This window comes from Engystomops pustulosus, chromosome 4 (assembly GCF_040894005.1).
Source record: "Engystomops pustulosus chromosome 4, aEngPut4.maternal, whole genome shotgun sequence".
Lineage (NCBI taxonomy): Eukaryota > Metazoa > Chordata > Amphibia > Anura > Leptodactylidae > Engystomops > Engystomops pustulosus.
This window is the reverse complement of record NC_092414.1, coordinates 190,571,510-190,584,411: the sequence shown is the minus strand read 5'-3', so window position 1 is coordinate 190,584,411 and position 12,902 is coordinate 190,571,510. Positions and strand designations below refer to the sequence as shown.

Here is a 12,902-nt window from a genome sequence, read left to right as displayed (position 1 = left end):
GAATTAGACTCATACTCTAAATATACACTCTCCTGGTTTGGGAGAATTGCCACATATAAAATGATGGTGCTTCCCAAATATCTTTATATATTTCGTACAATTCCAATTCCAGTCCCCAACTCCTTTTTTATAGAAACTCAAACTCAGCTAAAGAGATTCATATGGCAAAATAAGAAACCGAGGGTCCCCTTTAAAACATTAACTAAACACAAGCTGTCAGGAGGCCTGAACATTCCAGATATTCGAGACTATTATTATGCAGCGATTTTAGAGCAATCACAACATTGGTGGCACAACTCCACAGACAAGCTATGGTGTTCAATTGAGAAACACTATCAAAAAGGCTTACCCCTAAGATGTAGAATATTATCTCTAGCATGGAACATATCTCCCCCGATATCAAACTTTCTCACCGTGCGTGCCACGGATAATGCTTGGAGCAAATTAAATTCCAACCAAAAAGTAGGGAAATCAATTCCATACCAGCAAATTCCATTGGAACTGCTGGAACTAAACATATCTAATATAAACGTTTCCTCCTGGCATTATCTGGGCATCCACTCCTTAGAAGACATCAGATCGGGCAACACAATAGCACCCTTTAACCTACTCATGAAAAAATATTCTATCACAGAAAAAGAATTTTATTCTTATCTGCGGGCTAGACATTTCTTGCAGGGCCTCTCAAACACTGGACCTACACTAGACTCATATCTTTTTGAATTACTACATAGCCCTACCACCTTCAAAAAAGGAATCTCCCTATTCTACAATATGATCGGAGGGAAAAAACTTTTCTCTAAACTACCACATATGATACGTTGGGAACAGTCTTTAAACGCTATATTTTCTGACAAACAATGGCAGGGAGCTCTGCGTATGACGAATACATATCTTAGATGCACATCTCACCTGGAAGCTATCACCAAAACACACCTACGCTGGTATTTTACCCCAACTAGGCTCAGCAAAATCTTCCCTTCTTCCACGCATCTATGCTGGAGGAACTGCAACCAACCTGGTTCTCTTTTACACACTCTGTGGTCCTGTCCAGTCATAAGCGAACTCTGGGAAGAGACGTCCAGGATATATAAGAACGTCACCCATACCAGAGTTTCCCTACTCCCAGCTACTGCGTTGTTAATGATAGATATAGATCAACTTCCAGTAGATAATAGAAATATAGCCATTCACTTAGCAATGGCAACCAAACTTATTATTACGAGACATTGGAAAGAGGTGCAGTGCCCAAAAATAGAAGAAGTACTGAGTCTGGTTAACACAACCTGCAGATTTGAAAAAATCATCTCCTTCCAGAATCACACACACCCTAAATTCATAAAAAATTGGGGGAAGTGGATATCAAGCAAATACTATTCTGAATAAAATCAGATTTATAGACAAACCGGGTCACAGTTCTGGTTAACTGTTTTAGTTAAAATTTGTTGCGGTTAATGGTAATTAAGGTTGAGCAGAGCTACTCGACCAGCTTTAGGTCCGGAGGAAAAACAAAAGATTGCTCTTCCTTGTTTTGTTTCATCACACAGGAGACATTACCACTTTAAATGGAAATAATACCTCTTAAATAAATGGCATAATAATTGGAAGAATAAAGGACAGTAAGAAAATATGCATATTCCAGCTGTTATAACAGAACGCAATTGATATTGGAGATATTTTATTGTCATATGTAAAATCTATACACCTTTGATGTATACGCAACCCTGATGTGATGTATGTTTGTATTTTCATACTTTAAAAAAAAAAAAAAAATTTCAATAAAAATCAATATTGAAAAAAAATAATTTGACTCTGTTTTCCCATAAATGAGGTCTCCTGTTCAGACGTTATATCATGAGGGGTTTGTCTTGAGGACCCAAATATAATCTCTGTATAAAGAATAACTTTTTTCGGTCTTTTCTTTGCGGTACCTATGCAGCTTGTGTCTCGGTAGATCAGTAGTGCCCTCTAGCGGTGTGTTATGTTTTCATGCAGCACCAGCGTGATGAATGAACTTGACCTGATCCCTCATATAACCCTTCACCCAACCTAGACATGCAACCATACCAAGAAGTAAGAGCACTCTACTCCAAAGAGCATATAAAGATGAATGTGACATTTTTCTTTCAGTTTTCCATTCTCACATTAGTAAGTTTTCCCCAAATCTCCACATATTTAGGTTTAGGAATTAGTTTGGACTTTGCTCCTATAGATCAATACATTGGGGCACATTTACTTACCCGTCCCGTTGACGCCGCCGATCCGGAATGTCAGATGAGGATTCGCAGCTGCCCCGCGATTCACTAAGATCGTGCATCCAATTTCCTGTCGCTTCCCCGCTGAGGTCCGCCGGAGTTCACCTTCTTCTTACCGTTGCATGTAAGTGCTGATCTTGCGACACAATGGGGCAGATTTACTTACCCGAACCATTTGCGATCCAGCGGCGCGTTCTCTGCGCTGGATTCGGGTCCGGCCGGGATTTATTAAGGTAGTTCCTCCGCCGTCCACCAGGTGGCGCTGCTGCGCTGAAAAGCATCGGAATGCGCTGGAGTTCACCGGCTCGGGCTGAGTGAAGGTAAGTGCAAGCTCCGCGACAGATTTTTTGTTTTAAATGGGGCGGTTTTTTCGAAACCGTCGGGTTTTCGTTTGGCCACGCCCCCCAATTTCCGGCGCATGCATGCCAGCGCCGATGCGCCACAATCGGATCGCGTGCGCCAAAAACCTGGGGCAATTCAGGGGAAATCGGCGCAAATCGGAAATATTCGGGTAACACGTGGGGAAAACGTGAATCGGGCCCTTAGTAAATGACCCCCAATTTGTTTTTGAAATTCCTCGGTTTGTCTGAATCAGTCGGGTCGTCCGACGTCCACGCCCCCCAATTTGTGTCGCGTGCAAGCCGGTGCTTATGCGCCACAATCCGAATGCGTGCGCCAAAAACCCGGTGCAATTCAGGGCAAATCGGAAAAAAATCGATCATAACACATTCATGATGATAAGTAGAGATGAGCAAATCATCAAAGATTTCTAGAAGCTTTAAGTCATTTTTAAAGAAAGTCAGTTCAGGTTTGAATCTATTAGATCTGATACAATGTTGCGCTGATAATCCTGAAAATCACCACCTCTACAATCACCTCTAGTCCTCCTCATACAGATTTTTCATGAAAATATAGTTTAGTTAATTTTTTATGAATGTTTTCATTTTCCCGCACCCAGGAAAGATTCATCTAAAGTGATTTAGAAAATATTTGTTTTCCTTTTCGGAACTGAAAAGTGCCAGATTCCTACCAAATCTATGAACAAGCCAATATATTCAGCTATCTCTAATAGTGAGATAAAATAATAATCTTTATTTATATAGCACCATCATATTCTGTAGTGCTTTACATATCATAGGGGACATATACAAATCTACCGTAATCCTACATTACAAACAGTCATATGGAACAATAGGAGTGAGGGCCCTGATCACAAGAGCTTACAGTCTATGAGGAGGAGGAGGTGACACAAGAGCTTACAGTCTATGAGGATGAGGAGGTGACACAAGAGCTTACAGTCTATGAGGATGAGGGGTGACACAGGAGCTTACAGTCTATGAGGAGGAGGAGGAGGTGACACAAGAGTTACAGTCTATATGGATGAGGGGGGTGACACAAGAGCTTACAGTCTATGAGGAGGAGGAGGTGACACAAGAGCTTACAGTCTATGAGGAGGAGGAGGTGACACAAGAGCTTACAGTCTATGAGGAGGAGGAGGTGACACAAGAGCTTACAGTCTATATGGATGAGGGGTGACACAAGAGCTTACAGTCTATGAGGATGAGGGGGTGACACAAGAGCTTACAGTCTATGAGGATGAGGGGGTGACACAAGAGCTGACAGTCTATGAGGAGGAGGAAGTGACACAAGAGCTTACAGTCTATATGGATGAGGGGGTGACACAAGAGCTTACAGTCTATGAGGATGAGGGGGTGACACAAGAGCTTATAGTCTATGAGGATGAGGGGGTGACACAAGAGCTTACAGTCTATGAAGATGGGGTGACACAAGAGCTTATAGTCTATGAGGATGAGGGGGTGACACAAGAGCTTACAGTCTATGAGGATGAGGGGGTGACACAAGAGCTTATAGTCTACGAGGATGAGGGGGTGACACAAGAGCTTACAGTCTATGAGGATGAGGAGGTGACACAAGAGCTTACAGTCTATGAGGATGAGGAGGTGACACAAGAGCTTACAGTCTATGAGGATGAGGGGGTGACACAAGAGCTTACAGTCTATGAGGATGGGGGGTGACACAAGAGCTTACAGTCTATGAGGATGAGGGGTGACACAAGAGCTTACAGTCTATGAGGATGAGGGGGTGACACAAGAGCTTACAGTCTATGAGGATGAAGGGGTGACACAAGAGCTTACAGTCTATGAGGATGAAGGGGTGACACAAGAGCTTACAGTCTATGAGGATGAGGGGGTGACACAAGAGCTTACAGTCTATGAGGATGAGGGGGTGACACAAGAGCTTACAGTCTATGAGGATGAAGGGGTGACACAATAGGTATAAGAACTTGTATAATGGTCCAGCCATTCTTTATAAGGGAACAGTATAAAATAATTTAATAAATAAAAATTCTGCTGCTTGACCCAGACATCAGCCGCCATCTTATATGCAAAGTCCAAGGTGAAAGTAACTGCAGTGAAGCCCAACGGGAGGATGGCATAGGATGGATTAGTAAAGAGTAAAATGACATTTCATGCAATTAGTGAGTGTGATAGGTTGTCTATGGGTTTCAAGAGCACGTTTAAAACTTTGGAGGTTCGGTAGTAGTCCAGGGAAGGGCATTACAGAGAATTGGTGTAGCTCGGGAGAAGTCCTGGAGACATCCATGAGAGGTTTGAATTAAGGTACAGATTAATATAATATAATTGGCAGATTGAAGAGCACGGGAAGGGTGATAGACTGAGATGAGAGAAGAGAGATAGGGAGGTCCAGCATTATGCAGAGCTTTGTGGATGAGGGTTATTATTCTGAAGGAGACGGGTAAACAGTGCAGTTACTGGCACTAACTGGAGGTATTTGTGTAGCGTTTGGTCTGAAAGACAAGCCTGGCTGCTGCATTAAGAATAGATTGTAGAGGAGAGAGTCTAGTGAGTGGAAGACCGATTACTAGGGATTTACAGAAGTCTAGACGAGAGTGAATAAGCGCAACAATTAGCATTTTAGAGGTTTCAATTGTCAGAAATGAGCAAGAGATTCAATATACAGTGAACAGGAGAAGTCTGAGTCCAGCAGAACCCCAAGAAAGCGGGCCTGCTGCCTCAGTGCTATAGTGATCCTAAACAGTCCAAGATGGAGAAGATGAAGATCAGTCTTAGATTAAGTTTCAAGAAGAGAGAGGACATGATGGTAGAGACAGCAGAGAGACAGTCGCGAGTGTTCTGGAGTAAGGCAGGGGTGATGTTACATGCAGAAGTATATAGCTGGGTGTCATCAGTATAGAGATGATACTGATGATACTGATGGTTTGTCCAATGGGGGCAGAGGGAGAAGAGAAGAGGACCTAGGACTGAGCTCTGAGGAACCCCGACACTGAGAGGAAGATGGGAAGAGAAAGATCCAGAAAAAGAGACACAAAGTTCGGTCAGAGAGATAGGAAAAAAACAAGAGAGTCCTTCAGGCCAATGGAGCGAAGCCTCCTCAGGAGGAGCTGTCCTAAAGGGTCGAGGAGGGAGTTAGCTGAGAGATAGCGGGTTAGCCGGGAATAGCAAAGAAAAAAAGAGAAAAAACAAAATGGTGTGTGCTCACCCCTCCAAGGTACGTCTTGATAGTAGGCTGTGCTGGATAAGGAATGACACTTGGTCCGGATCCAAGGTAAGATATTAGAAAAATATAAGGAAATAAAGGAAATCTGCACTAGCCGCTGTTAAAAAGATTTCCTTTATTTCCTTATATTTTTCTAGTCGGGAATAGACCAGGTGTTCCAGGAGTTTGGAGATGAAAGGGAGGTTAGAGACTGGTCGGTAGTTAGTAGCATTGGATGGGTCCAGTGAAGGTTTCTTTATTAAAGGGTAACAACAGCATGCTTGAAAGAAGAGGGGACGACGCCAGAAAAGAGAGAGTGGTTGAAGATTTTAGTGAGGTGAGAAGTGACTGCTGGGGAGAGAGACTGTACGAGATGTGAGGGGATGGGGTCACTGATGCAGGTAGTGGGGTGAGCAGAGGAAAGGAGCCTGGACACTTCTTCCTCTGTGACCGGCTCAAAGGAAGAGAGTGAACAGGGTAGGTACCAGAGGGAAGGGGATTAGTGTGGTGAGTGGACCGAGAAATTATTTCATGGCGAATGCAATAAATTTTATCTTGAAAGTAGGTGCCCAGATCTTCAGCCCCAAGGTCTGTGACAGTAAGTTGCACCTTTGGGGTTAGTAAGGAGTGAAGAGCCTTTTGGGGTTACTATAGAGAGAGGATAGTAGAAAATAGAACTGTTTAGCAAGGTAAAGGTTTATAGGTTTTGAGTATAAACTTATTAACATATTCCCAAATCACCTCTTCAGGTGAAATGATGTCTCTGATGTCTTATAGTATAGAATTGAGTTGGGAAATAAACGGGTGCAACATGAAAAGTTAGGAAATTGAAAGCCTCCCCTCTGGGGATGTAGGAGGAAGAAACTAGATGGGCCTTTTGTTATAATGGGGGTATGGGGAGCAGTCTGCGAGAGAAGGAGGCTCAAAGTGTGTGTGTGACAGTGGGGCTGGGGAGAAGTCTGTGAGATAGGGAAGCAGTCTGGGTGACAAAGCAGTAAGTAACATCAGGTGTATGACATTAACAATTGATGCTAAGATTAACCATTTACCTGCCCCAGGGATATTAATATTAACACTGCCATAAGTCACTAGTAATGATGTCCTTCACTGTCCTAGACCACTAGTGGTACAGACATTAATTCTTCCTCTGTCCTAGAACCTTGAGGTAATATCAGAAACACATGAACTACTCAAGCAACATTTTGGGAGCTATACAGAAAGTTATTTGTAACTTTTTTCTATTGGCTTATTTTGTAGGATAAATGACTTTAAAGGCTTTGACACAATCCTCCTGAGAATGGAGCAGCCTCTTTCATTAAATCCCTGGTGTGATGTAAAAACCCAGAGGCTGGACATACATCAGTTATAGAGAGATGCCATATTCTAACAATATGCAAGATGGAATATCCCTTTAAGAAAGTAGACTTTAAGTTTTCCACTATTGGGCATCATAGGACTTGCAGCCATATGAAGTTTACAGATAACCGGCCAGAGAGTGATGTGTAATGGAGAACAGGTTGTGTATGTGACAGACTGTGCAGAGGAAGACTGAATGAGACAGAGAATTGGGAAGAGGAGGGAATGAAGAGCGGGGGGGCTGCTGGAACAGGAGTAGGAGGGAGGGATGAGGCAGCGGCTGTCCCCTTCTGATAACATAATCTGCAGCATAAGATAGACCCTTGGACCTGGCTGTTAAGCTTTTGTGACATGGCACAGAGAGCACAGTGAGAGCAGCACTGAGCACACAGCTGGCACAGAGAGCAGTGTGGCCATGGGCAGCATCAGTAAGGAGTACAACGTGGGTACCGATGGGCGCCAGCTGCATGACCGTTGTCCCAACTCCACTGACACTAGTGCCATGGATCTGCCAAGGAAAGACTATCACCACAGGTAAGTGGCACTATGGGTGACACATGTTAAGTTAAAGTGCCCATAAAACTTTACAATATCTGTCAGCCAGATAGTTTGGCTGAAAGTGATTACCTGTGACTCTGCCATACAGGTGCACACTTGGCTAGGCAAAGCATGCGTGTATGTACAAAGGGAATAGAATAGCAAATATCTGCCAATCACTAAGTTGTGGTAACAGCATAAAGGGTAGAAAAAAATCGATTCCCACTCAATCGTGTTACCCCAAACTCTGTAGTCAGGATAAAGTCAGGACAACTCCACGACAAAGATGGTCATTCTCACTGAAATAAGAAATTTTGATTTTGGAGCATACCAGTATACTTCTCTGTGGACGCATCAAGTCCTTTATGTCCAGGTGAGCTGACTATTTTTTTTGCATTTATTTCATTGTCTCATTCATTACTTTTTTCCAAAGATCTATTATTCTCATGAAAAGTTATACAAAGTAGTTGTCCATCATATTAGTAAGTTCTAAACAGGTCCAATGTTCTCTAGCAGATGTCTAATGGCTTTCCTACTATATACAATTATACCCTATCATAAGAGTCTGATTGAGAGGAACCTAGAAAAAACATTGACATTTATGACCTATAATTCCTATAGGGTTGTGTATGGAGCTCCTGAAGTCAAGATTTTGTTTGATCTGCTTGGTGATTTTTATTTTAGTCAGAGGAGAGCAACTGCAGAGAGTTTGTATGTTCTCTCTGTGTTTGGGTGGGTTTCCTCTGGGTCTTCCGGTTTCCTCCCACACTCCAAAACATACTGGTAGAGTGATTAGATTGTGAGCCCCATTGGGGACAGGGACTGATTTGGCAAACTCTGCGGAATATGTGTGCACTATATAAATAAAGGAATTATTATAGAGGAGAGTAGCAGCGGGTACAACTTCCCCATTGACAAAATACTGTACAGAATACAAGTTTCATTCATGTACATGCACGCTCAGTTCTGCTGAGTGTGCGAGTGTTTTTAATATACAGGTGAAGCATTATTGGCCAAACATTCAATACACATTAGATAGTTGGCTCATCTACAGCTGATATTGCTGACTAAGTCTGGCCTGTATAGCCGCCTGTAGATGCTGGCCAGATATGTATCATACAAAGGGCCTTTCTTAGGGTGACTGTACACATTAGGTGTCTGACCAATGCTCTGACAGCTAATACATCCTTCTCCTTTCATCCACTTGCAGATTAGGCCAAGTTAATGAACCATTCATCCATCCATAGACAGTGAATGGTTGGCCAGTCCTACTAAACTCAGCTATTTTCCAGGCATTGATTTCATGTAACTTAAAGGGGTTCTTCCAAGGTTGAAAAACAGGGCTGTTTTCTTTAAAAAATAGCGCCACACCTGCACATGGGTAGTGTGTGGTATTGCAACTAAGCTCCATTCATTTCTATACAGCTGAGCTGCACAAACCATGGTCAGGTGTGGCGCTGTTTTTAGAAGAAAGCAGCCATGTGTGTGACCTCGGGAGTACCCCTTCAAGGGAAATCTACCATTAAAATCCATTATGATAAACCAGGGGCACTTACTCATAGCTTGTGGTAATCTTCTTATATATGTTTTCCATGGCCTCTTTCCTTCTAAAATCTACTTTTGAAGTGATGCTAATGAGTCTGAATGGCTCTGGGCTGGAGGGGGAGCTCCAGAGCCCCTCAGCATGTAGCTTCACAGACTGTTACAATGAGCAAAGCAGGTCTCCATTCCCTTGCATCTCCCGCTGCTGCTAGATTACACAGGCAGAGGGAGGAGGGAGAGAGCAGGGGGTTGGGTGAGATATGTTCTGGTCATTGTAACAGCCTGTGAAGCTGCAGCACAGAGGGGCTCTGGTAACGGATAGAAGAAAGCAGGCCATGGATAACAAATATAAGATTACCACAGTCACGGCGCCTGGATCTATGAGTAAGTGTCCCTGGTTTATCATGAAGGATTTCCTTTAAACACCCGTAACTTTATAACAAAATGAAACCACTAGTACAAGTAAATATAAGAAGCTTTGTAATGTTTCTCAAAGGAAAGTGCTTCTCGCTACACTATAGCTCTCATTATCCTCTTCATCCTTCTTTCCCCCATAATCTATTTGTCCTACTGATCTCTGCTGAATTCCATCATTATAGCAAGATGAAGGGACACACGCGAAGCTTTGTACAGATTGCAGCAGTGACTCAGAGCAGTTAGGTCTTTTCCCATCAGCAGAGGTCTACAAATCCCTCAGAGGAAAACTTCTAGAATATGAAGACTACAAGTGACATTATAATCAGAAACAGTGTTACTCCTCATGTACACACAACGGACTGATTCAAAAATTTTAACTTCTTCTATAGGATTTTTGTCAATCGAAGTCTCTGCATGGAGAAAATAAAATGTTATGGATTTGATATGGATTATACATTGGCAAGTAAGTGAGTTATTAATGTAAAATGATAACATGGCTATATAAAATGTTCTGTTGGGTTCTACAATTTGCAGATAATACTTTTTAGGAATTTTATTTCTTCCTTAAATTGAAACTATGAATATACAGCTGGTCCCCTACTTAAAGAGGACCTGTCACCCAAAAGTTCGGCACTAGGAGCTGCTTACTAAAGTTACTTTAGTAAGCAGCTCCTAGTGCCCAAATTTTGGGTGACACGTCCTCTTTAAGAACACCCGACTTACATACGACCCCTAGTTACAAACGGACCTCTGGATGTTGGTAATTTACTGTGCTTTAGCCCCAGGATACAATAATCAGCTGTAATAGTTATCACAGGTGTCTGTAATGAAGTTTTTTTGGTAATCCTGGTTCTTATGACAACCCAACATTTTTAAAATCCAATTGTCACAATTCTGGCTGGGGTTACAAGTATAAAATATACAGATCCGACTTACATACAAATTCAAATTAAGAACAAACCTATAGATCTCGTAAGTAACCCGGGGACTGCGTGTAATGTAATCTCTATTCTAAGCTAAGAATATACAAGCAGAACTATAGAGAGAGTTCAATCCCTGGTTCGCATGCTGCAGCTGATATCAGTAGGTGTTATATTCTATATGATATTCTTCCATTTATTATACATTGATTTTTCCCATAGTGTATCGATCTCCAGACTATGAGGAACTTGGCTTTGAGCTTCTGGTGGACAGACTGGTTTCTATTGGATACCCTCATGAAATTCTAGAGTATAAGTATGACCCGAGCTTCCCTACGAGGTTGGTGACTATTGTTTTGAGTCTTACTAATGTATTATTAGTTATGACCAGATCATTTTTTGCACTGTACATGTTGCGATCAAGACACACTTTTAGGATTTATACTGTAACCATGAAACTATGCAAAATAACACTTTCCTAGTATTTTAGAACCACTGAAATCACAGAAAAATCACTGCATTTTATCACATGTAACGTACCATAGGGGCACATTTACTAAGAACAGGGCAAACCGCATTGTGTACAGGGTGCGCCAGATTCTGAATTTCTGGTGCCCCGACAGAGTGCACCAACATAGGACATATGACACAACAGAGCTTTAGTAGAAACCCTGAAATAATCGCAAATGCTAGCGTATCACTAGCAGTTGCAATTATTTTCCCCTTCCCGCCATCTCCACACCAGGAACGTGAAGGGGGCGTGGCCAGCATGGGGGAGTGGCCCGTCACGTGGCGTTCCTGTACTTGGACACCAGGAAGGACCTGGTGTAGGAATAAAACGTGGCGCAGCCTAAGCTTCTTGAAGTATCTCAACGGGCAAGGAAACAAGTCAATTATGATCAAATATAATATTTCATTGATTCATTAAAAAATGTGTCAAGAACAAATAACTTGAATTTTATAAACTTACATAAACAGTATTCAGGAAAAGATCAGAAATGATGCCACTGACAAGTGTTAGATGACAGAGTAAGGGAAATGCATAACACTATACAGGCAGTCCCCTACTTAAGAACACCTGACTTGCATACGACCCCTAGTTACAAACGGACCTGTGGATATTGGTAATTTATTGTACTTTAGCCCTAGGCTACAATAATCAGCTGTAACAGTTATCACAGGAGTCTGTAATGAAGCTTTAGCGTTAAAGGGGTATTCCAGGAATCAGCATAATTCATATACAAGTGTGCACTCAAAATATAAGCTAATGTGTAATTAGTTGTTATTTAAGATTTTGCTCCCCTTAGCAGAAAATGCTGATGACATACACTGTAATGAAGAATTAAAATGCTACTGGCCCTTTAATCAGTCTGTTAATTTCCTCCGCGAGGTCCGTTGCAGGACAGAAGGTGGCTGCTGGTCACATGTCCACATCACATGTCCTGTACCTGCCTGGGCAGGTCATGTGATCACCACTATGTTTGGCTGTTGTCGGTTGGTTGCAGTGCATCCAGTATGGTCAGTGTTGTGATAATAGCAGTTACACATCATTACTATGGTAACAGAGCAAGACAGTCACATGTTACATCATCACTGGGAGCAGAGCATAAGAGGGAGGAGGAGTTACTGAGAACTAAAGGATCATGGAACTTGTAGTTTCCAGTGGCGGCCATCTTAGTGATAACTCCACCTACTTTAGAGAGGCCATAAATTTTGTAAATCATAAAATCAAATTATTTAAGCTCCGTTTTGTGACTAATGACATTGAGTATTGTTGTATTCATTTATTTATATCATCATGGGTTTTTGTGTCAGACGTTCATATTCCCGGAATACCCCTTTAATATTGATTCTTATGACAACCCAACATTTTTAAAATCCAATTGTCCCAGAGACCAAAAAAGTTCTGGCTGGGATTACAATGATAAAATATACAGTTCCGACTTGCATACAAATTCAACTTAAGAACAAACCTACAGACCCCATCTTGTGTGTAACCCAGAGACTTCCTGTATATTATAGATCATGAATGAAAAAGGAATAGAGTGAGACAATTCATTGTAAAGTAACGTAGGCACTAATCAGACTATAATTCATATTTGCCACACGGCAAATAAAGTGCAAATGCAAAGTGTCAAGTGGCAAACAAAAAAGTTGGCATAACTAAGGCCCGTTCCACACTTGCGAGTATGATGCGATGAACTCGGATCACACTCGCAACGCGTGCTCCCGGGAACGCACGGTCCGAACGCTGCACCGCGGGAGTGAACTCAGCATGTCAGTTCACTCCCGCGGTGCAGAGTTCCCGGCAGCATGCGTTGCGAGTGTGATGCGA

The 12,902-nt window shown here is 42.2% G+C and overlaps 1 protein-coding gene across 2 annotated transcripts in view; it reads left to right on the top strand.

The window, feature by feature from the left end:
- LOC140127861 (cytosolic purine 5'-nucleotidase-like) overlaps positions 1-12,902 on the top strand; it is a 93,476-nt gene that overhangs the window by 63,597 nt on the left and 16,977 nt on the right. Inside the window, exons 1-3 of one of the 2 annotated variants that reach the window (XM_072149001.1) lie at positions 7,447-7,685; positions 10,037-10,110; positions 10,790-10,907. In XM_072149001.1, the coding sequence (XP_072005102.1) occupies positions 7,567-7,685; positions 10,037-10,110; positions 10,790-10,907 (311 nt within the window). In that variant the 5' untranslated portion in view covers positions 7,447-7,566. Of the gene's footprint in view, positions 1-7,446; positions 7,686-10,036; positions 10,111-10,789; positions 10,908-12,902 lie in introns of those variants that run through there. The other variant, XM_072149002.1, reaches the window with a different exon arrangement.